The sequence below is a fragment of the Lissotriton vulgaris genome, chromosome 11 (genome assembly GCF_964263255.1).
Source record: "Lissotriton vulgaris chromosome 11, aLisVul1.2, whole genome shotgun sequence".
Taxonomy (NCBI): domain Eukaryota; kingdom Metazoa; phylum Chordata; class Amphibia; order Caudata; family Salamandridae; genus Lissotriton; species Lissotriton vulgaris.
This window is the reverse complement of record NC_141699.1, coordinates 377,137,950-377,164,403: the sequence shown is the minus strand read 5'-3', so window position 1 is coordinate 377,164,403 and position 26,454 is coordinate 377,137,950. Positions and strand designations below refer to the sequence as shown.

General features: G+C 44.4%; 1 protein-coding gene across 1 annotated transcript in view; it reads right to left on the bottom strand.

Moving 5' to 3' along the window:
- LOC147679807 (uncharacterized) overlaps positions 1-26,454 on the bottom strand; it is a 582,063-nt gene that overhangs the window by 57,244 nt on the left and 498,365 nt on the right. The window contains exons 19-20 of the mRNA XM_086943363.1: positions 21,186-21,214; positions 21,041-21,095 (exon numbers count right to left, since the gene is read on the bottom strand). Of these exons, the coding sequence (XP_086799489.1) occupies positions 21,041-21,095; positions 21,186-21,214 (84 nt within the window). The remainder of the gene's footprint in view (positions 1-21,040; positions 21,096-21,185; positions 21,215-26,454) is intronic.

The window sequence follows — 26,454 nt, the reverse complement described above, 5'->3', positions numbered from 1 at the left end:
AGAAGGTCCAGGTCCATCTTGCTTCTCAAGTCCTGGTTTCTTAGTCTTTGTCCTCCTGGTTTGGGTTGTTCTTTCAGTACTTAATTTGTAAAATATTAAGTGCCAGGGCTCTGACAAGGAGGCCACCGCAGCTTGCACCACCCATCGCCCTTGTCTTCGCTCTCAAAACAACTACTAATCATCTCTCGTGCATGTAAATGAAATAGTTCAGATTATTCCAGGTCATCAAAGTTAAAAGAATGTCTGGGGAGGCAGGTATTTGCAATTTTTATGTATATTGTATTCCTAAACAACCGTTGTTCTGCTCCTCTCTAAGTTAGATGAGCAGCGCCACCATGTGGTGGACTGTTCTAAATTTGGTGTTGACAATCATGTGCCAGTGCCTAGCCCCGGAAACCAATTAAGTGCTGGTCCTGGGCACCGGAAAGCACCAGCTCAAATTAAGCACTGGTTCTTGTACTCCTGGATCTGTTCCTTGTCCAGTTAGTTCTACTGGTACTACAGCCATTGATCAAGGTCTTATTCATCCAAGTTCTCCTAGTTTTGGGTTCCGTGAGCCTGGTCATTTTGGTCCTGGTCCTTCTGCCTAACACTATCCATTCTACTTGGTCTTAAAGATGCCAGTTGGACTTCTTACCTCAGATCCTCCTCATCCTGTTCCTGCTTCTTGTAATGATTGCTCTGCCCCACTTGGTAATTCGAGCCCTGTTCCCCTAGGTCCTAATCTCATAACCCTCTCTCTTGGCCTCGTTTCCAGACCTCCTAGTCATGATCCTTTAATCAGTACTCTTGCTCTAGTCTTCTGTGTCCCCCTTGGTACCACCCTTCGATCTTCTTAATCCCCATTCTGCTTATCCTAGTATCCTGGACATACTGGCCATTGCCCTTCAGATCCTGATCTTCTTAGTCCTCTTCAATCTGGTCCTGAGCCTCCTGGCCCTCATCCTCCTGCTTCTTGCCTGCATGACGTTGCAATAACTTGTCCTGTCACAGATCACCCTAACCTTTCCTAATTCTTATGTTCCTTGACATCCGATTCATGCTAGTCTAAGAGGTTTCTGGCTTATTATTGACTGGTTGTTATTCTTATGTCCTCCTGCCCCTAGTCGTTTGGATCTCAGGTTTACTGTTTGACAAGCTACCAGTCCTGGACCTTTTTATCCTCCTCACCCTGATTCTTGTCCTCCAGGTCCGACTTCCCTGCTTTGTCTAGTCCCCTTGTTTGCTTGTTCCTAATCCTTCTGATCCTGGCCCTCATGTATTGGGTCTTCTGATACTAGTTCCATTAGATTTTGTTTCTCTAGCCCTCCTAGTTCCTGTCCCTCCTGTCCCTCCTGCCCCATCTCACTCCTACTAGTACTCCTGGTTTGCCTACGCTATCTTGTGCTTGTCCGTCTGACCATGTGCCCCCCTGGCTCTGGTCCTCCTAGTTCCTATGTTGTGGGTCACCCTGGTTCATGTAGCTCTTGTCACCCTGATTTATGACCCCCCCCCCGAGTCTGACACTCCTTGACCTTCTGATCCTCATCACACTGGCCTGGACTTTCTTGTCTTTATAAACCACAGGACATTCTAATCTAGGTTCGCCAGGCCCTGTTTGCCCTTGTCCTTTTCAGCTACGGTCTTCCTGCTCCTGGTCCTTTTGTTTCTGGCTCCTTGGTCCTCCTTGATCTTATGTCTGTGGTTTGGCCCTCCTGTCACTGGTAGTTCTCTCTATTGGTTTCCCGGTACTAGTCCTCTGTGGCCTGTCTACTTGAATCTGCTACTCTGGCCCTGGTTATCCTTGTCCCTCTGGTCCGTGTGCACACGCCCTCATAGCCCTTCTTGTTGTTATGGTCCATGGTCTTCTGTTCCTTCTACCTCTGATCCTTCTGTTCTTTCAAGCCCTTTTCCACTAGGCCCAGATCCCCCTGTTTCAAATCCTCCTGGCCCTCTTGATCTATCTCACCTGGTCCTGGCACCCCATCTGCTGTTTTTCATTGTCCTGTTACTTGTCGTCTATTTATTCCTAGTCTACTCTGGCATTGTTTTTTATATTGCCTTCCAGATTTCTTTGGTTGAGATAGCACTGTCAAGAACAGAAATAAGGACCCAGTAGAGACAGGACCTTAGCCACTTAAAACACTGCTTAACATGTTAAACATCAGATGCATTGTGTAAAATGTCAGTGTGGCTGAAAGAGCTGCTAATGACAAAGGACAAATAAGCATCAATGGCTTAATCCTACTTTGCTGTGTAAATAGCATGGCCAAGTGTCTTTATCCACAGGCAGCTGAGTGAACAACTCCTGTGAATTACCCAGATGCATTACTTACCTGTCTCCTGCTTTAATTTCCTAGTTTTGCAGAAGCCCCATTACAGTGTCTTACTCGATTTACCTCATTCAAGCTCCCCAAAGCACAGTGACTCAAGCACCAATTACCTACTGTACCAGTCCCTCCCTCTGCTGCTGCTTGTTGACTGCTGTTGTGTTACCAGATTTTAAATACTAAGCAAGCACAACCCCTCTTAAACAGAAGCCTTAAGGTAGCACAAGGCCTTCCATAATAAGCCCAAAAAGAGCCCAGCCTTAAAACACCAAAAGGAGCTAGCTGCTACATGAACATTGATAAAATAATATATTCTCATGAGTTAACTCTTAAATTTGCACATTGCATAGTGCTGGGTGACTTTAACCTTCATATGGCTTGTGCAGAGGCATGATATGCTGAAATTCTTCTGAAGAATCTAGCTGTTATGGGCCTTGCCCAGTCTGTTTTTGCCCCCACACGTCTGGCTGGTCATACTTTGGACCAAATTTTCACTTCCTGCCCCCTTGAAGTGGATTCCCCCTTTCCGCTGGTCTGGTTCGACCACTATTTGCTCAGGTTCAAATAGCCCAAGTTTAGGAACCCTCCGGCTTGAAATGGCAACTAATCCAGTACGGTAAGAGCCTTTCACAAAAATCAGCCGAAGGACCAGTGCTACGCACTTGAAGAGGACAAACTCATCCTTTCCAGTAATATGGAGGTGGACATAACCCGAATCAATAGCTTGTTAGAGACTGTGGAAACTAGAAGAAATGGCTGTTAGCATCAGCTGAAACCATTTTGTTGCTGGCAGCCATTTTAGTTAGCTATGTGCTGGCCAAGTGCTTCTCCCTCTTTACTATTGCCTGCCCTTGTATTCTGCTTAAGTCATCAGTTTCAGTTAACTCCTTCAGTACTGAGCCAGAGCACTGCACATGCTCAGAAAGGCCTAGCTGGTAGAATGCACCTGCTCTTAGAATAATTGTCAGGCTATTTTAACTGATGTGAGAAACTCTGTTACTCCTCCTACTTTGTTGACTAAGTATTTTCTGTTAGTCCTTATATGTGTAATAGCTATTTGTGTGCACACTTGTGCTTCCTCTTTGTGAGTTTTCATGCTAACTCAGCAATAAACTGCATAAAAGGTCCATGATTTCTGTACTCATTGGATTGCCTCCTACAGTGGCCTGAGGGTACCGTATTGACACAGTCTCCCTCATGTGAGGATAACGTTATTTTGATATTCCAGCTTCAGTGCCAATCTCTTCTTTGTTGGTTTAAGGACCAGGTGCATCAGTGAACCCCTAAAAAGGCTTTTTTATTCTACAAGACCACAATCCTTGCTCTTGCTCCAGTAAGGAGGACTCAAAAACACCGCCTTAAATCATCTAGTCCTTGGTCATTGAAAAGTTTAAAGCTCGAAGGCAAACCCTTAGAGAGGCAATTCAGAGCCTCATACTGTCTAACTACGAAATCAGATTGCAAAGAAAGACTTAAGAAATATCATAAAGAGATTAAATTAGCAAAAACATCTTATTTTGAGGCTAAAATGTTAACTGCTGTCAACCGCTCTAAGGAAACTTTTAAAGTTGTCAAATCTACAAACCATCTTCTCAAAAATGGTGCAAACAACTTGCCTGTACCTTTCATGACAAAATAACTTCCATTCAACTCAGCCTCCCACCTCCAAGAGCTAACAGTCTTCTTGGGGGGAGATAGTACGGAGGAATTAACAAGCATAGGGGGGAGGGGGAAGACTTGATTCTTTCAGTGCCCATCTCCAGTAGCACAGTAAGCTTCTTTACTCTTTTTCTACCATTTCAGTGGAAGATTCCTTTCTAGCTATAAGTCGCCTCAAATTAGGCTTCCCCTGTGATCCGGGTCCTTCCTTTGTCTTAGCCCGAGGTGCAAAGGTCATTATCCTGCTGGTGCACCAGTTATTTAATACTTCCCTGTCATCAACTAAGATGACTAGTGTTAGGAAACAGGCAAAAAATTGCCCACTGTTAATAAAACCTCAGGCGGCTCCAAATATTCCAATCATTTATAGACCTATCTCTCTCCTTCCAGCTCTATCAAAAGTACTGGAGAAACATGTAAATCAACAGATTTCCACACATTTAGAAAGCAATAATCTGCTTCATGCTAGGCAATCTGGTTTCTGGCCCAAATATAGTAGAGTCAGTTCTGCTGGAAGTACTTGATTCCATCCGCCTCAGCACAGACAAGGGCGACAGTGCTCTGCTGGTGTTCCTCAACCTATCAGCAGCGTTCAAAATCATCTCTCACCCCATGCTCTTAGCTGGTATACACTCAGTGGGAATTAGAGGGTCAGCCTGGCAGTGGCTTGCCTCTTTTTTGGCAGATAGAGGACAAGACGTTTGGTGTAACCCTTTTTCCGCCACCTCCCGTAAGCTATTGGTAGGAGTGCCACAGGGCTCAGCTTTGAGTCCAACGCTATTTAACATCTATCTCTCTCCCTGGCCTCCTTAGTAGAATTCTCCGGTGCAAAAATAGGGTCATATGCAGATGACACCCAACTCCTCTTTTCCTGGGTCAAAGGTGAGGCTTTCCCTGGGGAGAAAATCTGTGAGTTCCTGAATGCAACATTCAGATGGATATTCAATTACCAACTTAAATGTAATGCCGGGAAGACCGAGCTCCACTTCTTTGGCGTAGAGCCGTGACATCATGGGAACGTTTCTTTTCTTTTTTTCTTTACAGAGTTTTATATAGCACAAACTTGACCCGGTATCGCGTATCAGAGCACTTTACATTGCACCAGTTGCGTTACTTGAGGACACATTCATTTTTGTTAGGCATGGGGAGATTAAGTGGTTTGCCCAGAATCACAGGATGTTCAGCGTCATTGCCGAGACTCGAACTTGATTCCCCAGAATCGAGATCGCCCGCCCTTGCCGTTAGGCCAATTCCTCTCCTTTCTGGCCTAAGGATTCCCCCCGTATTAAAAAGTTAAGTGGTAAAAAACCTGGGCTTCCAATTTGATGAACAACTGTTATTTCACTCCCAAATCAACTCTGTGGTGGGCACTGCTTTTGCCCTCCTTCGTGTACTCAGGAAATTCTTCTATCTCCTATCCTGTCAGGCTAGACAACAGGTATCGCAGGCCTTGATAATCTAACGGCTGGATTGTGGGAATGGCCTGTATGCAACGCTGCAAAATTACCTGATAGACAGGCTGCAGTTAGTTCAGAATGCAGCAGCACGCACCATCTTTTGGCTCCCACGCTACTCCCACGTCTCTGGCCTACAGGAGAAGCGTGGCTCAATGGTTAGAGCGGCAGACCCTGATGCAGAGGTCTGGCCCGGGACCAGGGTTCAATTCCTGCCTTGGCGGCTCTTGGACTCAATCTCCCCGGACCTGACAATTCTCGCCTCGGTGCCTAGTCTAATCATGGGTCCCACTTTGTGACTCTGGGCAATAGCTTGCGTAATCTCCACAACGGCCCCAGCAGCGCTTGGATGCCTGGCTTCACCTTGGGGGTGCCCAGGAGTGGACATCTCACAGGAAAGCCAGGAAGGGTTCCACAGCGGTAAGAATACAGCGCTACGAGACCTCTGGGTAGAAGGCGCTATATAAATACAAACACATTTACATTACACATTTACATTGGCTCCCGATGAAGAAGAGGATTACTTTTAAAATATTGCTCCTAACCCAAAAAGCACTTTTTGGTACTGGACCAGGCTATCTCTGAGACAGAATCAAGCTCTACACTTCCCAGAGAAACTTTTGCTCTGAAAATTTCTGCCTAGCCACAGTTCCTCAGATTAGAAAGACAAGGGTAGGGGGTAGATCTTTCTCCTTCCTAGGCCCTTCTCTTTGGAACAAGCTTCCACTGACTCTCAGGTGCATTAAGGCGATACGTGTGTTCTGGATAAAACTTAAGACTTGACTCTTCTCTTGCACCTAGTCTCTCTCTTTCTCTCTGCCTGCTGACGGCTTCTATGCTACAGCGCCAGGAGACTCCTCGGAGTAACAGCTGCGGTTTATAAACGGCATACATCGACATGAGTGAATAAAACATTTATGTAACATGTTTTAAAACCCTACTTAATATTCTTTACTGACAGCCAAATACACCCCGGCGAAGTGCAAAATATCTATGTGTTATATCCTGAAGCTTCTGTTTGATTTCTACATGTCTTATTTGAATGTTAAAATTACAAAAGTTTTTATTCAAAGTTCATTTTACGTTTTTTCATCTGTAAACAGCTTAGCTTAATTCATGCACTTACCTTTTTATAAACTATAGTACATTTGTATATGCATTTACTTTCAAATGCTTCACACATGTTGAATCCCCATTATAAGACGGCTACCACATTAACATTGCCTCGAGTCCCTTTTTAGGTTTCGCCTGGCGTTACTGCACAAGCAGTATCGCGCAGGCGAAATCTTTTGATTTTCAGTAAGGGCCTTTCACCCGACTGTCTCTTCCATTGGCTAGCTCCATAAATGGAGGCTAGCCATTGGAAGAGAGATGCGTCAGTCATTGTGGGAGCAGATTGGTGGGCGTTCCGGTGATTTTTTTCTCTCTCCGCCCCTTTTACAACGTCATGCGGCGGTGGGTGAATGTTTTTTTTTTCCCGGCATGTTTTGGTCTTTTTCGAAGTGTCTTTTGCAGGAGTGGGCTGCAAGATTGAAGTTGCCAGGAAGTACTTTCCATTTGCGATCAGGTAAGCAGCATTGTTTTCCGTTTCCGTCTTCGTCTTTGCCTCCGTGTTCTGGTGTTCTGTTGTCTCCTTGTATTGTTGTGCGTTTTCGTGTCTGTTGTCTTTGTTTTCCGTCTTTGCGTGGCTGTCTTGCTGTCCTGCCTTTCCCCGCCCCCCCTTCCGCTGTCCGTGTCTCCGTTCCCACCCCCCCCCCCATTGCTTTGCATGTGCTTGTTTTTTCCCTTGTTGGGCTCCCTCTACTTCACTCATCTTTTTCCCTGACTCGGTGTGGAAGGTGATGGAGGTGTAAGGGAACACAAACCGGAAGTCGCTTGGGAAGACTGACCTTCTTAGGGTAAGGCGTCCCTCCTGTACGCATTTTTGGGAAGAAGGGGCAGAATGAAGAAAGTAGATCCCATGCACGCGCACACTAAAAGACTCGGTACGGGGGAGCTTGAGATCCTTATCCTCACGCTGGAAGTAAGGGCACCAGGCACTACAGACTTGAGCAGGGCAACAAGAGGGCGAGTCTGCTCAGCGCGCGGAAAGGACTGTGAATGGGAAATCCTCAACGCGCGCGCACTTAGAAGGAGTAAGTGGCGGGAAGAGGGCAAGATTCCCTTTTTCCAGTACTTCGTTTGGTGCTTCCTTTCTAAAGCACCTTGACGCGACCTAGTTTTTATGTTGGGCAGCTGTAAGTGAAAACAGCCCGCTGGCCTTGTTTTTTATTGTCCTTCCTGGAACTTTTTGCGCTATTTTGGATCTTTCAGTGTAGGTCTGACCTGCCCTTCTAATGAACGTGCTGGTTAAATAGGAACACTTGGTCGTACTGTTGTTGCTCATGTTCCAGTTTTATGATGTCCGGTTGGTACATCGCGTATTAAGTGTTTGCACTCCAAGCAAGTCGTGCTTGAAGCTGACTACATGGAAGGAAACACCCCGCCCATAGCAATACCTTCGGGGCGAGTGGGCGCTATGTAAAACTGCAAAACAATATATATATTGATATATATATTGAACTAAAATGGCGTCTAAAAGAAACCATGTAAAAAGAGCGAAGTTGCTGGTCTAGATTTTTTAACAGACATGGAAGAGGGTACTTATACATTGCACTATAAATGAAGATCTAGATCACTGGGACTCTATGGTCCAGTGGAAGGCTAGAGTAGCCGAAACGCGTAGGCCGTCCGTTTTGTGATGAGCTGCATCCTGCACATGGTGTGTGAATAACAATAAAAAGTTTTTTTGGAAAAAGACTTATCTGCTGTGGTGCTGTGACTTCTACCGGGAGTAAGGGGGAGGAGAATCCAGGAATATATATATATATATATATATATATATATATATATATATATATATATATATATATATATATATATCAGACCCTCCAGCTTTTCGCGATTTCGCGATTTGCAAAAAAATTGCGAAATCGGCTGACTAGCGCGATGGCCGCGATATTTACAATTATTGCCGCGATAATTATAAAAAAAATGTAATCAAATCAGACATTGCCCTTTTATAGGCTGTTCGCGCACATGTCACTACTGCCGCCGTCCAGCCGCCGAATACCTGCTGTTTTCCACTTGACAAGATCCGATCCTTTAGCCAGTGTGGCGTTGATGTGCAAATGCAGCTACTGGCGCCTCGCTCCGGGAACAGGATTTACTCTCAGCATGATGCCTGAGGCTCAGAGAGAGTGTCGGGTGTCGGTCGGCTGAGGCTGCGGAAGGATGTCATCCGTTATCTGCAGCCGTGCATTTCTTGGCACTAGTGTCTAGGGGAAGATTGCTCAATGAATGCTTAATAAATGTACAAGTGCAGGTGGGCTTAATGAGGAATGCCTGGTGAGAACGCCCCATGCCGTAGTGTCTTTTGTTGAATTTTACTGTTCGTGTAACACTGCTTTTATAAATTGTGATGTCTCAGCAAACGCTTGCCTTGTCAGAAAGCAGGATTAGGAGATGGCTGTTTGACCTGAAAGGAGTGTTTTGTGTATTTGGCTGTCCATGTCTGTGGGTCAGAGTGGTCTGCGATCCGTCAACAGGGAGTCAAATTCCATACACATCACCTGATCGTCAGAAAACTCAGAGAAACTGACATGAGCAATTGAGCCGTCAATTACTATTTTTGTTATAATGCCCGCTGCTCAGAATGTTAACCATAGTTAACTCCTGCCTGCAAGGTGTTAAGCGACGTTAATTGCCCAATTATTAGCTGAGCTGATGGCAAGGCTGTACAGAGTTAGGGCAAAGTAAATGAAAAGCTCCTAATGCGCAAACTAGCAATAGTTGCTCCCCTAAGACCACACAAAAACCGGCAAATAAACATGCCCAATGTTTCTATCTATTTCATGTCATTTCCACTCAATGTACAAAGCAGACAAACAACCTTCACACAATCAGCCAACAATAACAGCATTTCACATTGGGAGCCAATTCGTTTTTAAGGTGCGGTCGAGGTTACCAGCGGTACAGGCCCATTACAAATAAAGTGTGCTCCGTTCCTGAATCTTTTTAAACAAATGCAATTTTTGTTTTAATACTAGCAACCACACGTCAAATCTGCTAACAACGCAGCCATGCTTCGTTGTAACTAACTTCTCTAGACTGGTCAACAGACTACAAGCTCAGTGCTATATAATCCAAATATTTTAATTATTAAATCATAAAAGGCAAAAAGACAACACCCTCCTGGTAAACAGCTCAAAGCAAAAGGCAAATAGTATAAGTGAAAATGGATGGATTGCAGAGCCTGAGAGGAACTTAAAAATGTAGGTGCACCATCAAGAAAGAAAAACTTTGGAGCTGGCCTCAGAGGGTCTTTTATGGTCTGTAGTAATTGTGATCACATGTAGCAAGCATATCCGCAAAACCATATTTTATGAGGATAACGGAGTTATTGTTTTTCTCACAGAGATCCTTTTGTTTGCTTGTGTAACTTATGCAGCACGGCGCTGAATTTCTTATGTGTCCAGAAGTTTTCATGCAACAATAAAAATGTCAAGTTAACTGCTGAATAATGCTCCCGCAGCTGCAAGATCAGCGTTTTGGCATGATAAAATAGGGCAGAGGATTATTATGCCTGCTGCAAAGTACGTCAATCAGGTTACAAAGGCACTAGGCTAATGTCCTTCCATTTCTGGTACTTTGCTGCAGTTTCCAAATATTCTTAGAGTTTCTAATTGCTCATATGGGGGTATTTCTGATATTTATTTGTTTCCCTAGACTTCATTGCTTGATTTCGTTCAGGAGAAACTCACTCATAATCGTTGAATGTCACTAATATTGACACTTAATTTATGAAAATGTCACACATGAAGCCTTGGCAGTTATGTACCCTGCAGCAGCGCTTCAGAACTGCTGGTGATATTTTAAGGCCCTTTTATACCATTGGGTTTCAGATAGGAGGATAGCTTATGGATTTCCTTGCCTGTGTCCACTAACAAAGTGTCACTTAAATTGTCACACTTAATTAAATGCATTACTTTCTAGTAAAGCGCTCTAGCAGCAAAGCAAGACTTCCTGTATGGGTCACATTTGTATTATCAATGTTGAAAAGGGTGATAGAAATGACTGTTTTTTAAAATGGACGTGTCCAGGAGGCAACGGTACCCCAGAAGGGGTGCATACATGGGTGCTAGAACACCCCAGGGAGAAATAGGGCCCCCTCTCACGAGGTGCAGATTGGAGCTGTGCTTCTGTAGAACCGCAGACACTTAAACATGCCAGTTTCACAGTGGAATTCCCTTTTAAATCAGTTTACATTGATTTAAGGCTGAAAAGGAATGATTACGAGTAAAATAAAGTGCCGCAATAATGCCGCTAAATTTCCATTTTTGTGCCGCTGAATTTCCATTTTTGTGCCGCTAAATTTGCAAATCCATGCCGCAATATCCTGGGGGGTCTGATATATATATATATATATATATATATATATATATATATATATATATATATATATATATATATATATATATATATATATATATATATATATATATATATATATATATATATATATATATATATATATATATATATATATATAATATAAACACACTCCTGGTCAAGATTCATCCATGAAAAACCAGAGTCGGAGCCCAATTGTAGTACTACAATTGGGCTCCGACTCTGGTTTTTCATGGATGAATCTTGACCAGGAGTGTGTTTATATAGTAGGGGTTGGCGTACCCCGTCGTGAGCCCGCCGTTCAAGTGGCTTAAGCACGCCATTTCCGTGTGTGTTTATATATATATATATATATATATATGTGTGTGTGTGTATATGTTGTTTTCCGTTTCCGTCTTCGCCTCCGTGTTCAGGTGTTCAGTTGTCTCCTTGTATTGTTGTGCGTTTTCGTGTCTGTCGTCTTTGTTTTCCGTCTTTGCGTGGCTCGTGGCTGTCTTGCTGTCCTGCCTTCCCTCGCCCCCCCTCCCGCTGTCCGTGTCTCCGTTCCCACCCCCCCTCCATTGCTTTGCATGTGCTTGTTTTTTCCCTTGTCAAGTCTGCCGCTTTCTCTGTGAACCATGCCTTCTGGCATTTCTCCACGCAGTCCGGTTTATTTCACTGTGGGGGTAAAAAGTTAGAGGCTTATTAAAATTCCTCCCGCTGTTTGCCCGGGCTGGAAATCCCCCACATGCTTCGCCCCGTCCAATGGGGAGCCCTCGCTGCACTCTTGTTTCACTGGCTGCCGCCGTACCCTGCCAACGAACCTCCTGCCTGGTGCGCCTCTCCCACTTGTCTTGCCGAGTTGGGCTCCCTCTACGTCACTCATCTTTTTCCCTGACTCGGGCCGAGGCTGATCCATGGATCGACGGTGTGTCCTGGAGATCTGCCCTGCTATGTAGACTCACGGTCACAAAAACGACTTTCTCGAGGTGCCTTGCTCTGTTGTCCTAAAACACACGGGCGATCCCAAGGTGCTAATCATGAGCAGCAGTAGAAGGAAGCACAGGGTCAGAAATCTTGCACGAACTACTAAGCGCGGGGTGAGTTGCTAATTTACAGACTAAAAGAAAGCCTCATCCTATTAAACAATGCAACACATTTCCATGTATGTATTAGACCGCGCAACATGGCCGATGCCCGGTGGAGCTGCCTTCCCTCTAGCCTTGTGGGTATTTGTCCCTTGTCTACCCCACCCTCCCAGTAACACTTCCGGTCACTCCACTCTCTCCTCGCGGCTTCCCCTGTTTCGTTCCCACTGTAAAGCCCTCTTATACTTCCCTCACGTGCGTTTCTACCTCGCCACCCCTGACACGTTGCACTTTCCATGTGTTTCTCTCCAGTCCCTCTCATTGTGTCCCTGGTTCTCTACAATCTGCTTTGCGCTCCTACTTCTCTCGTCTTTCTCTCTCCCCTACAGATCCCCCCTCTGTTTCTGTAACCTCGTCTCCTCTTTCTCTCTCCTCCAATGTTGTAATGAAATCTCTCTCTTAAGCTTCTACCTTCTGTGTAGAGTTCATCTCTCTTCGGTTTCTCTCTCCTCTCGACCATCTGTTTCTCTCTCCGCTTTACTCTCTCCTTTCTGCTTCTCGTTTGTGGACAATTCACTACACCCAGCCCCTCTCACACACACAGGATTATCTCTAGCTTTCCTTTTGTTTCTCACACTTGTGTGAGTGACCCCTCTTGCACTCTCGGGAAATTACTGTTTACTTCCCTACCTCTTCTGTGTTTCCCATAACTTCTCACCAGCAATGCTTCTCACCCCTTATCCTATTGGGTCTCTGTTCTCACACTCCCTTCTCCACTATTAAATGGATCTTACACCCCCCCTTTACTCCATACTTTACCCTCCCCCTGCACACACACAGCTATGCAGTTTAAACTTTGCGCCCACGGGATTCCTCCCCACCCACCCCCGTATAGCAGGAGAACACTCTGCAGCCCTAGCCCCTTCTTTTGTTTTTCCTATTCTTTAGGGTTTCACACCTCTCTCAGGTGCTTTTTACCTCAATCCTACTCTACCCCCCTCTGATTCTCTGCCTATCTCCACTCTCTTTCTGCCCGCCGTCTCGTGTCCCACTCTGTCTTCCCTCACAGACGGGTCTCTTCAGTTCGCCCCTTGGATACCTGAATCAGGGTGCATTGTGTACGCTGGTACATCATTGTGATTTTTTCCTTACAGTATCAAGCAAGGTACATTGAGTCTGCAGGTCCTCACAATACCCTTTATTCTTAGTATAACTCAATGACGTTGCCTTGTGAATGATAGTACATCAGACTAGTCCTAATGTTTTTTGCTCCACATCAAACTGTACAATGTTCTTTAGTGTATCGGAATGCAATGTGTTTAGAGCAATTCCTATTGTCTTTGTATGAAGTATACCACAATCTGGGTGCATTGTTCTCTAGTACATCGCAGTACCCTTATTTTATACCCCATGTTGAATGAATTGTGTTTACTGGTACATCACAATGCCTTTTGTTTATATTATAACACAACCACAGACAGACAGACAACATGCTACTCCACTGGGACTCAGTGTTATTAGGGAAAGGTGTTTAGTAGTTAATGGTGTATTGCCTCAGTCAGTTTCACTGTTAGGGGGAGTGATTCGTGTTTTTTGTTTTTGTTTAGTGATTAGTTATGTTTGGTAGAAATTAGAAGAGCGAGCTCCTTACAGTATTGGCTGTGGGCGAACTATTAGGTTGGGTTTATGCAACCGCCTAATATGTGTTTTTAGTTTGTTTGTTACACCTTTGCTTGAGTGAATGCGGCGCTTGTTTAGGATGCATGTTGGTGGTGGTGCCTCTGAAATAACCCGGACGTGGTTGGGGAAGGTTTGGTTGGTTGATCTTGTATGAGTTTATTTCTGATTCTGGTGCTCTGTGGCTTGACTTGTACAGTCAGTTGATTCCAGAGAGGAAGAACCAGGTCTTTTCTGCCTTCCTGAATGTCAGGTGAGCTTCAACGCACCCTTCATCCACTGGGAGTGAGCACCATCGTTTTGCTGCTTGCACAGAGAAAGATGTGCAACCAATGGTTTTCTTTTTGTAAGTCATAAAAACCAGTTGTGGTGTCAATCTACAGCGAGGTAATCTTTTCGGGTAGTGTGTGTTGATCTTTTGATGGAAGGTTGGTGCTGTTCTATTCATGGCTTTGTGTGGCATAAACAGGGTTTTGAAGGTGGCTCCCTTTGTAATGGACAACCAGTGAAAGGCCTTCAAAGCAGCAAGATGTTCTCTTATAGGTTTATGTGCAGGAGCTGTTGTAGGGGCTAACTTCTGGATTATTTGTAAACACCTCAAGACACAGAATCTTTGGTTAGGCTGGTGGCATAGTTCAGTCATGGATGTGCTCTGCATTATGAAGTCAGGAGTATTGCTGACATGCCATATATTTTCAAAAGCTAATTTTGCTGGGGCAAAGTTAGACACTTATAGGAGTACTTCTGGGAAAGTTATGTTGGCTCTTAAAGGCCAGTGCTGCAGAGGGGGGAGTTGACCCTGTTGTCAGGCAGCCTGGACAATTCCTTTATAAATGATAATTTGGTCATGATATTTCTGGCAAACAGTATTGTTACTAATGACCACTGTCTATGAGGTCGCCCGAGTGGGAGAAGCAAAGGTATGCAGTCCCAGAGTGCGGCTGGAGAGTCATGGGGGCATTGCATCTACTTTGACTCTCATGGCGTCTGCTGACCAAGTTTTCCCCTGTCAGTTAAATACTAAACCCTCTCGCCCACCATAACAATGCAGGATAGGAGAGGAGTGGGGAGTGGCCAGAGCAGGTGGATTAATTTACAAATATATACGAAATTCTCCCTTCTTTATTGATGTGAGCACAAACACGCATACAGTCACAGCAATGCATATTGAAAAAGAAGAACTACTCAACATATGAGCTCTTACACCTGTTTTTTCGATTATCAGCCCTCATGTCTAACAAGTAATGGGATCTTAGGTGAGAATGATGGCAGCACATTCCTGGGAGAGAATAAAAGTGACACGAGGAAATGCTTGAATTACTCTAAATCACTAGCAGTGCTATCGTTTTAGCTCATCACTATCATTTCAGAAAGAACCAATCACTTGGGCCTTGGTTTTGGTCCTCGTCCCCCCCATTTCTGTGTGTGTGTTTGTGCTCTGTGTGTGTGTGCAAATGCAATAGGTCTCACATTTGTGAAAGATTAACCTATTGGCATTGTAAATGACAATGCCATTTATTTATCTGTCAAAACCAACACATAAATACAAAATTTGTCATTTACAATGCCAATAGCTCTAACTTTTACAAAGGCGAAACCGTTGCATTGTAAATGCTTGTTTGATTATTATGGCCAGCGAAATAAAGACCTCCTTCACACTATTTACCCAGCCGCTGATCCATCTGGCCGGCAGCCAGGTAAATAGGCACTTCCATTCAGAAAAGCTAACCGGCCCGATTCACAAAGGTAAACTTATCCTTATGTGTAAGTTTATGATTTTTTCGTATTCACAAAGGTATGTTACAAGTAGCAGCTTTCCGACTGCAGACTGTCCTATCTTTTTATGTGCGCAGTCTCTGCCATGAGGGTGAAGACTCTGCATGCGCAAAGTTAATACTCATAGCATACCTTTGTGAATATGAAACAATAGGGAAAGTACACAAACATGTACGTGTTCCTTTGGGAATCAAGCCCTACGCCCTTTGTGCGGTGAACACAGTTGTAAGCAATTCACTGTTTACGAGTAAAACTCCCTACTGCAGTAACCTCTTATTCAATCAACCTCTGTACTGTGTTTTTTCCGGTCTGGATGAAGTTCTAAACGTTTTTATATGAACACTCTTCAACCTCCTCATGGAAATTCCTAATTGCTGGTTCGCTGGATAGTATTGTGCCAAAATCAGGGTTCTTTTCTAACTTTTGACCTTAGTCTTGGGGGTGTCTATAGAACCTCTCCCACATACCCAATCCAAACTCCTGCCCACTAAATTCTGTTCTGACATTAAAACGTTATTGAAACCACTGAGCCACCAAATGTGATGTTCGAACAATGGTTTTTCAATCTGGTGTGATCCATTCACAGAACTCATTCCCAGCTAACCTGCAAACCACCACCACACTCCATACGTTCAGGAACACCATCGAAATTCTCTCTTAATTTCCAAAATTGTTTCCCATGGCCTTACCTGGCCTCCAAGCCCCTTGGAAACCTCTGTAAAATTGTAAAAAATATATATCTATTGATCTATCTATATAAATATATCTATACTAATATAATGAAGAGGGAGCCCAAACCTTTGAGGCAGGTAATCTCAGGAACCACAGCACCAATCACAACACCCAATACAGCGTTGGAAAGGGCAGTTGCAGCAGAAGGACATAGGCAATGCAGACGCCCACCATATACATTTAAAAGGTAAAAGAACCGTGCCAGCAAAGTAGTCCCTTGTGGGCGTGTCTGCGTTGTGCTGTGGGCGTGTGCTGGGGACGTGACAAACGCTGGGGGCGTGTGGTACGTTCCGCCCTTCATGCCATGTCTCATATCGTGTGCTAATCCCACCCTGCTCCCTTTAAATACCCCTGCACCCCATAATCATAACCCACCCTACTCCTTAAAATACCCCAACACCCTTAAACACTAACCCATCTTAACCCTATAAATATACCCTGTACCCCAAAACCCAAACCTATCCCTAAACCCTAAAAATACCCCTGTACCCCAAAACCCAAACCTAGCCCTGAACCCTATAAATACCCCTGTACCTCAAAACCCAAACCTACCCCTGAACCCAAAAAATACCCCTGTACCCCAAAACCCAAACCTAGCCCTGAACCCTGAAAATACCACTGAACCCCAAAACCCAAACTGAACCCTAAAATACCCCTGTACCCCAAAACCCAAACCTAGCCCTGAACCCTTAAAATACCCCGGTACCCCAAAACCCAAACCTAGCCCTGAACCCTAAAAATACCCCTGTACCCCAAAACCCAAACCTAGCCCTGAACCCTAAAAATAACCCTGTACCCCAAAACCCAAACCTACCCCTGAACCCTAAAATACCCCTGTACCCCAAAACCCAAACCTAGCCCTAAACCCTAAAAATACCCCTGTACCCCAAAACCCAAACCTAGCCCTGAACCCTAAAAATACCCCTGTACCCCAACACCCAAACCTAGCCATGAACCCTTAAAATACCCCTATACCCCAAAACCCAATCCTACTCCTGAACCCTAAAAATACCCCTGTACCCCAAAACCTAAACCTAGCCATGAACCCTTAAAATACCCCTATACCCCAAAACCCAATACTACCCCTGAACCCTAAAAATACCCCTATACCCCAAGCCCCAAACCTAGCCCGAACCCTAAAAACACCCCTGTACTCCAAAACCCATACCTATTCCTAAACCCTAAAACTACCCCTGTACCCCATAACCCAAAACTATATCTGAACCCTTAAAATACCCAAACACCCCAAAACATATATCTCAGTACCCAAAACATACCCTATAAATACCCCTGTACCTCAAAACCCAAACCTACCCCTGAACCCAAAAAATACCCCTGTACCCCAAAACCCAAACCTACCCCTGAACCCTAAAAAACCCCTGTACCCCAAAACTAGCCTTGAACCCTTAAAATACCCCTGTACCCCAAAACCCAAACCTACCCCTGAACCCTAAAATACCCCTGTACCCCAAAACCCAAACCTAGCCCTGAACCCTTAAAATACGCCTGTACCCCAAACCCCAAACCTACCCCTGAACTCTAAAAATACCCCTATACCCCAAAACCCATACCTATCCCTAAACCCCAAATCTACCCCTGTACCCCATTACCAAAAACTATATCTGAACCATTAAAATACCCAAACATCCCAAAACATATAACTCAGTACCCCAAAATGTATACCCCTATACCCATACTTACCTTATCCAAACATAAAAAAAACATGCTTTTACCATTCATGCATTTACAACGAATTTCGTTGTAAATATATGCGTGGTAAAAGCATATAAAATGTAATGCCATGCGTTATAATGGCATTGCGGAGTCATGGTATTTTCGTAATGAAAGTATGCGGAGTGATGGTATGCGGAAAGAAAGTTGCCGAATAATGGGTGTTTACCCTCCCCCGGTAAGTACATTGGTGGCACGGCGGCCCACATCTCCAGCAACATACTCATATTTTTTCACCCCCCATTTGAAAAATGCACAGGTGTCTCTCATTGATGGCCAGCACCGACATACACTTTTAGACACACCTCCCGCCACAAGTTCTGGAATTGCGAACTTTAGAGCTTGGGAGCTACGTTCGAATCTCGGCATCAGCTCAACATCCTGTGATTCCAGGCAAATCGCTTTGTCTCCCCGTGCCTACCACAAATGAATGTGTTATTCTGTAATGTAAATTGTGCTCATGCCATGTTGTCGAGTTTGCGCTATGTAATATTGCAAGGAAAAATAAAGAAGGGAAACTCGAGTTCACACACTACTGAACGCGCACTCTTAAGTGCATCAGCAGTGCACTGTGAATCGGAGCGTTTCACAGGCCTGTCACAGATAAGAAATGCTATCAAAACGAAATCCTACAAAACAATATACTACTGGCCGGCAGCAATTCATAACCGGACAACGTCGGGGCGGGCTGCTAGTATATATATATATATGTATATATACACTCACAAACACACATATATACTTGCTGTTCGTAAGAAACAAGCTACAGACTTTAAATCCTCTTGTGCCTGCATTCAAGGGCTCTCTGTCCTGATGCAGCACCTACATACCCCAGAAGCTAAAAGAAAATAGAGTAGGGGAGAAAGGAACAAAGTATTGTGGATTGAAGTGAAGGGAAGGGATGCAAAAAGAGATAGCAATGTATAGGAAGATGGAGAGCAAAGGAAAAGATGGCAGCGGTGCTGCATATGCTCCACATGTTTGTCTATGAGGGACCATGTGTGCATGAAGCGTGGGCTGCTGCTATACACAATGTGCCTGGTATATGTGCAATAGTTAGATGTGCTAACTTTTAAGACAAGCATTGGCAATGTCTGAGTTAAAGGAATGCTGTGTGGTAATGTGAAGCATTACAGGTAAATATCATGTGGATAGATGCGCATTTGTGTGGAAGTAAAAATCTGTAGACTAATATTAGTGTAGGTTAAAGGGTCTGGGGATAGTTGCAGTGTTAAGCCAGATCTAAAAATCTAGTAGGTTAATGACTGCCCTCCTCCCATCTTTGCTGCTTTCAGAGAAAAACATACATTATCTAGTTTACACACAAAGCTAACAGTGGCGGACCATAGGTGTTGCACCTCAATCCAGATAGGTCCAATTTAGTGTCCTGTGCATACTCTTCTGGCACTTGCCACCGTTCAGTGCCACTGGAGACCAGAAGACAGGAAATTCTTCAAAAGTAAGGTGCACCAGGAAAAAGGTTAAATGTAGCACATTTAAATCTATCATCTTCTTTAATTATTCCAAAATATTGCACACATTTTAAAGTCAGCCAACGAGTTTTGTTCCTGTCACACTAGGCACTTCATCAGGACTGAAACAATCACATAAAAGACAATATAAATCACCACATACAAACATGTAAAATGACATTAAATACTTACATATATAAAGACACACAATACATTTCATTCTCTTAGATTCAAATGTGTCAAATGATCATGCCGCGGACCCATTTGAATCTAAGTTCTTAATTCACAGTCATGTGAGGTGGGATATTCTTGTACGTACTTAATTTTTTGTACATAGGAGGGTATGCTAGTGATAAATTGTTATAAGTGTTGGGATCTGTACGGGATTAGTGACATTCTTTGATATATGTATATGTGGGCTGCTTAGTGGAAAACTAAGTCCAGTTTGACCTTTGTGTAGTGTGTCATGTGCCTTAAACCTGTATTTTAGGGTGTGATCTCTATGAGATTCATAGAGATTGAAATGTGTTGTGTGTCTTTATATATGTAAGTATGTAATGTCATTTTACATGTTTTATATGTGGTGATTTATATGGTCTTTTATGTGATTGTTTCAGCCCTCATGAAGTATTTAGTGTAACAGGAACGAAACGCGTTGGCTGATTTTAACATTTGTGCAACATTATGGAATAATTTAAGAAGATGATGGATTTAAGTTTGCTACATTTAACTTTTTTCCTGGTGCACCTTCCTTTTGAAGATATACATTATCTAGTTATCTAAGATATTGTAATAGTATTCCAATGTCATGATATAAAAAAACTAAATGATCACAGGAGCGTGGAGGACAAGCACCTTTTTGTGGAAGCACACAACTTCTACTTAATCAAAACATGTACTCTTGGATCCTAATATGTTGGCCGAGCAAAACTCCTCTCTAATGATGCTCATGTTATTATATGGTGTTAGCTGCATTGTCAAGCCAGACCAAAAAAATGTAACTCTCTGAGAGAGGATGAGAGACTGTGGCGGGGATGCTGCCATGGGGTCCATCTATGATTAAGCAGCCTTGGATGTGGTGGGTCTATGGAGAGGTATAGGGCTCTGTTTCCATCAGTGCCTCAGCAGCCACTCATACCATCCACTAAACACAAATACTTATGAACCAGCCTCTTATCAATTCAGGGAGATTTCAAAAATACATAATGGATCACTTCAAGAGCCTTCACTCATTACTTTGCCCGTACTGACTGTGTGATACTATCTCTTCACCGGGGAACCATGCCAAGAGCTCTGATATCATGTGACACACAGGGGCATCGTGTGAGTTGACATGTCTGAACAGTGAATTGTAAAGGATCAATTTTACCGTCCAAAATCCAAATGATTGCATTTGTCAAAGCTTGTTTACATTTTCTTGATCGCTCAACCACTCCACATAGTTCAGGTTGTTGCTTGCGTGTGTGAATAGCTTATCGCGTCTAGACAACAGACGACAACCGAAATCAGCTCACTTAATCGAGAGACCTCACTCTGTCCCATGCCAGGTGTGAACTTTTCATCATTCAAAGATCTCACTCTGTCCCATCTCACATGCGAATAGCTCACAACGTTCCATTTTTCCTTTGCCTTCTGATTCTTGAAGAACCTTGAGGTTTTTTATCACAAGGTAAAACATACTGGACCCAGAAAGCAAAGCGAGGCAAACTCACATGAATCACTTGAGCTTCCGTCGCACTCCATGTAGACTTCCTCATCCGAGCCTTCCTGAGGAAAACAAAATGTAAGAGAGGCGGTGCTTTAGTCCAGACTCTCATGCAGGTGCTTATGCAGTACACTTAGTCACATTATGTTTACCTTCTCGGAAATCGGCACCAGGTACATATCTGTAGTGAACAAAGGAAGATTCAATGAATGAACGAGCAAGAGAATAAACAGGATCATTAAACTGCATTACTTTCTCAATGTTTTCTTCATCCCATTTCTTACTATCTTGAGGGTGAGCTCGACTTCTGAGACAAGCCCATCTCTAGCCGTAGCATGCTTGGAACAATGGGTTCCCCAGTATCTTCACACGTTCAAGCCCTGCACATGTGTGGAGTTGAAGGGACGCAGCAAGGGTGAGACACTGACTGACTCGAATATGGATGGTGTCCAATGAGTGGGGGACTCCAAAGGGATGCCATTGAGTCTGTTCAACCCACGATATGGGAAATGGACAGTTTGTTAAAATGTTGGTAAACACCGTCTAATTCAGAAAGTTAGAGACAACAGCGCTACGAAGCCTGATCCCTCTATTGTCATAATGTACTTCTGAACATGTGAATTTACTTTCGTTATCTGTTTAAATTACCACAGTGGTGATTAAGGTGCCTTGGATTTCGAATAGTAAAAACGCACTTCATAAGGTCAATGACAGGTCATTGTATAAATCATGGAATCTGTAAGGGTTTGGAGAGGAAACATCTACAGATCTCCACAGATTCTGCCTCATTCACTAGTGAATGCTTAGAATGAAGACCTTGACTTAGCACAAGAGCTCTCCAACAAGGCATTCCATAGATCTGTTGTGAAAGTTAGTGGTGGCAGCAATGGGCAAGATGTAGAAACCTATCAGAGAAAGGGGACTTCTTAAGATTGAGAAGTCCTCTTTTTGTGCGTTGAAATCGTGGGCTATGAAGACCAATGGTCATTTGTCTTTTTGGGCAAATCGTTTTGTTGGGCTTAAACATCTGAATGTCAAGCAATTGGTGATACAAACATACATAGCAAAGCAATTATATCTCATAAATAAACCTATAAAAGGAAGGTGTCAGTTTGGGGAGCCTAATTGCTTCTAAGAAGCTGTCCTGTCCTGCTGAGAAGTCGATCATCCCGCATAGAGGGCAGAGTAGGAGCAGCAAGTCCTGCATATTTGTCCAAATAATCTGTAGAAATATCAGTCATCCGTTTTAAAGTACACCTAGAACCTTTTTTTGCAGATGCATAGTATCAATTGCTTTGCATTACTGCAACTAGGCCACCACCAGTGCTATATCCCAATCTACTCAACAGTTAGGAGTGCAGGTTTAAGTATGTAGAGAAATATTTTGAGACACATGGTCAAGGAATTAAGGGTGCAAATATAACATCTGTGTCAGCTGTAATTTACAGAACCTTTGCTTCCCTCTAAATGGCTTTGAGCATCTCCAAAATTTTTTGACAAGCCACATGGTACAAAACCCTATCTGCCAATTCTGCACAACACCATCCATTGCCCTAGGATCTCATTCTTATCTTCATTCAGGAGCTGCGTCTTTTATCCACTTGTAAGGATGTTATAGATAATTGGGACTTCTGCCTGGATCCTTGAGTTTGTCTCCGTTTGGATGTGAACTTTCTTATCAAATGCATATTTGGAAATGTGCCTGATGCTGCTCAAAAGCATTGCCAGAGGCTGCCCATATATAAACAGAAGAGGAGAGAGGAGGAACAGGTGGCCCTCAGCGTGGCACCTCTTGCGCGAATTATACCACTAATACAATCCCTACCGGTTGATTTAGTTGAGGAGGGACCAATAGATCCTTCCTAATGCATATCTGCGTATGCGGTGTAATTTTTAAAACATGCATACTTGAATTCTTTTGCCAGTATGGTGAGTGATTCCCAAATAATCATTAAGCAGGACGGCACCCAGATATTTGACAATGAATTTGAAAATTGGGACAACTATGTCATGGTTGTCCTAAAGACGAAAATACATAAGTGGCAGAAAGAGAGGGAATAAGGTAGGGAGAATAACATCCTTCTAAAAGTGAAAGGAAGAAAACACATTTGGAAGGAAAGAAGGATCAGAGCACAAGACCACCATGTCTGGAAATAAGCGAATGACGGGGTCATGACTAAGTGGAACCCGTATGTCGCCCAACCTTCTCCCAAAGTTGCTACAACAAGGTAAATACCTGTAGTGTCAAAAAAGAAATGGTTGAAAGCAGCTCGAAGACACGTTCAAGACCAAAGGAAGGTCCCAAGAAGGAATAGGAGTACGAATGACATGTCTTCTTAAAGAAAAACTCTTCAGCTATTGAGAAACCAAGGGAACGAATTGAGCAAATGAAGTCCCGCTAATTGCCGTAATGGCTGCCCACTGGCTGTGAAGAGTGGATACCACTAGGCCCAAAAGTCCTCCCTTAAGAAATTCAAGACATTCTCCATTCCCCCTTAACACATTAGAGGCCTAAGATGATTATTTTCTTACCAGTATGAAAAATGTTTCCAATGTCTTTAATACATTTTTAACATACTCCCTTTTCTGGAGTTCTGGATTGAGAGGGCAACATCTGGAGCTATGCCACAGACCTCCAGTCTTAACCTTTCAAACTCTAAACCCCCCAGAGACAGTTGGCGCAGTGTTTTTTCTGGGAGTGATGGGGACCTGAGAGAAGGCGTCAGCTGTAAAATGCATGATGGACGCGATGATAACTGTCTGAGCAAGGGCAACCAAGGGCAGCAGCTCCATGCTGGGACCACCAATAAAACCCCAACTCTCTCTTTCATGATCTTCGATAGAATCTTGCTTTTGAGAGTTAAAGAGGAAAGGCACACAAGAGTCACCTGGGCCACAGCAAACTCACTGCGTCCACCCTCCAAGTCACCTGGGAAGGAAGAAGGGAGAGGACTTCAGAAGTTGAGCATACTGAGGAGATGAAAAGAGGTCCACCATGACTCCCCGAAACTTTCCACTACCTCCTGGAAAAGGAGAGGGTTGAGGGACATTGTCACCGGGAGGGGAATATGTGGCCCAAAAGATCAACATGCCCATTCTCCCTCCAAAGAAGATAGATCACTGTCAAGGTGATTAAATTGGTTTCTGCCCAAATCCTGATCCTCTCTGCCAGTTGAGCCAAAGAAGGAAAACTGGTTGCCCCATGCGTGTGCTGTCTGATTGTCTGTGTGAACCAACTCAGGTGTGCCCAAACTAGGAGAGTAAATGCTTGTAACGCTCTGTAGACTGCTTCCAGCTCCTTCAAATTCATAGAAGGGACTCCGAAATCATGTGCAGACCTTGGACTTGTTAATCCTCCAAAATCTTTCCCCATCCCAGGCTACTTGCCTCATTTGTAATAGTCACTCAGAGGTTAGGAGACAGCAGCACACCCTTGTTCAGGTTGTTGTGATTCAACTATACCATTGGAGCTTGAGGACATCCTCCGGGGGTAGGGGGCTGGGACCGGCACCAGAGTGAAGTTGGATGCCAGTACCAAAATATATGATACACCCGATACTAAAGGTGGAGATAGGGGTGCTGCCTTGTCATCCTGTAGTGTCAACGATTGCCTAGCTGGGGCCTGATGAAATTCCAAGAGTCTCAGTGGCTTGCTCTGCTTCTCCTGGCCAAACGAAGGAAGAAAGACTTTCCCAATGATGATCCTGAACAGGTATCCTATAGACTGACAGAAGAAAAAAAAATTGTGATATTGTTACCCCTCAAGAAAGACGCGGAGCCAGTAGCTATTTCAGGCACGTCTTTATTCCTTCGCGCCTACCTTCATTCTGCCCTTTCCCAGCTCCCTTCCTGTTTTTCCCCCGCCCCTTCCCATTCCGCCTGCCCTGTCTTAACGTAGGGCCAGGCAGATACGATATGACACCTCCCCCTTTTGTACAAACAGTCTTACTGTCTCTTAGAGTTCTTCGATGAGACGTGCTGGTCGTTTGATGCGTATTCGTTGACGGCTGGGCGGTTCCAGTTCTGGTGCCAGGTGATCTCCAGCATCTTCATGTCTTGCCGGGCTGAAATGATCTCGGTCGCTGTTCTCGCTCTGACTCAGAGAGTCAGCGCTGGAGTCATGGATTTGGGTTTCGTCACAACCAGTGGGTGTGCATCTTTCGAAGTGTGATATGTTCCGGGTTATTCGTTTATGGTCAGCCTCTGCTGTGATCATGGTCTCTTTCCGACTGGAGACTCGCAAAGGGTGAGCAAGGTATCGACTGTCAGCTTTCGCCATGCGATCGCGCCTATCCCTCACCCAGTCTCCCTCTTGAATGTCCGCATGTTTTGCATGCCTCCGTTTGTCAGCGTAGATTTTCATCTTCAGCTTTTTGTCGTGGTCTAGTTTGACCAATGTGGCATGGTCGGTGGTCACTGTTCGAGACTGTGAGGTGTTATTCAGAGTAGGTAGCCGGGTGCGAGGAACTCGTCCTAGCATTAGGGTGGCCGGGCATTGATTTGTGGTACTGTGGGGTGTGGTGCGATTCGCCCGCAGTACTTCGTTTAGAACCTGTTGTATGTCACGGTGAGCGAGTTCGGCCTGTTGAACTGCCTTCTTAAGTGTCCCCAAAAATCGCTCTACCAAGCCATTGGCTTGGGGCCACAGCGGTGTTATCTTCCTGTGCTTGAAATTGAGGTGTTTTGCAAATTCAGCGAACTCGTGGCTATTAAACGGTGGCCCATTGTCTGATTTTACTCCTACGGGAATGCCCCAAGCTGCGAAGGTCTCGTCAAGGATAGGGATTACTGCCGTCGCTTTGGTGGAGGACACTTGATGCGCGATGGGGAATCGAGAGTATTCGTCCATGATAACGACGATGTACTTGCCCGACTTTAGAGGGCCGAAGAAGTCACTTGCTGCCATACCCCATCTGGTATTTCTGACATCTGCAACGGGGCCGGCGGTTCATCGCGACTCATTAGCTGGCACGAGGTGCAGTCTTTGATTGTGTTTTCCACCATCTGATCAAGTAGCGGGAACCAGACACGTTCCCTGAGCGCTTTCTTAGCGGCGACTATTCCTCTGTGACCTTCGTGAGCCAGGTTGTTGATTCCTTGTCGTAGTCTCTGTGGGATTACTATCCTCCCTCCTCTCAGCAGCAGTAGACCATCTGCGCTGATTGACAGCTCATCCTGAATATGTTTGAATGCCACAAGTTCTTGAGTGTTATGGACAGTGATTTGAGAGGTGTCCTGTAGGTGTCTCCATGAGTTAGTACGTATGCGATCCATGACGTCTTGAAATGTGGGGTCTTGCATGGATGCCTCGCAGATAGCCTCCAGTGGTACAGTCGAAGGACACGCATTTTCAATGCCGAAATGGATGTATTCCTCTGCCAGGGAGCTCCTTTCCTTGGTATGTGGACGGGGGTGTCGGGA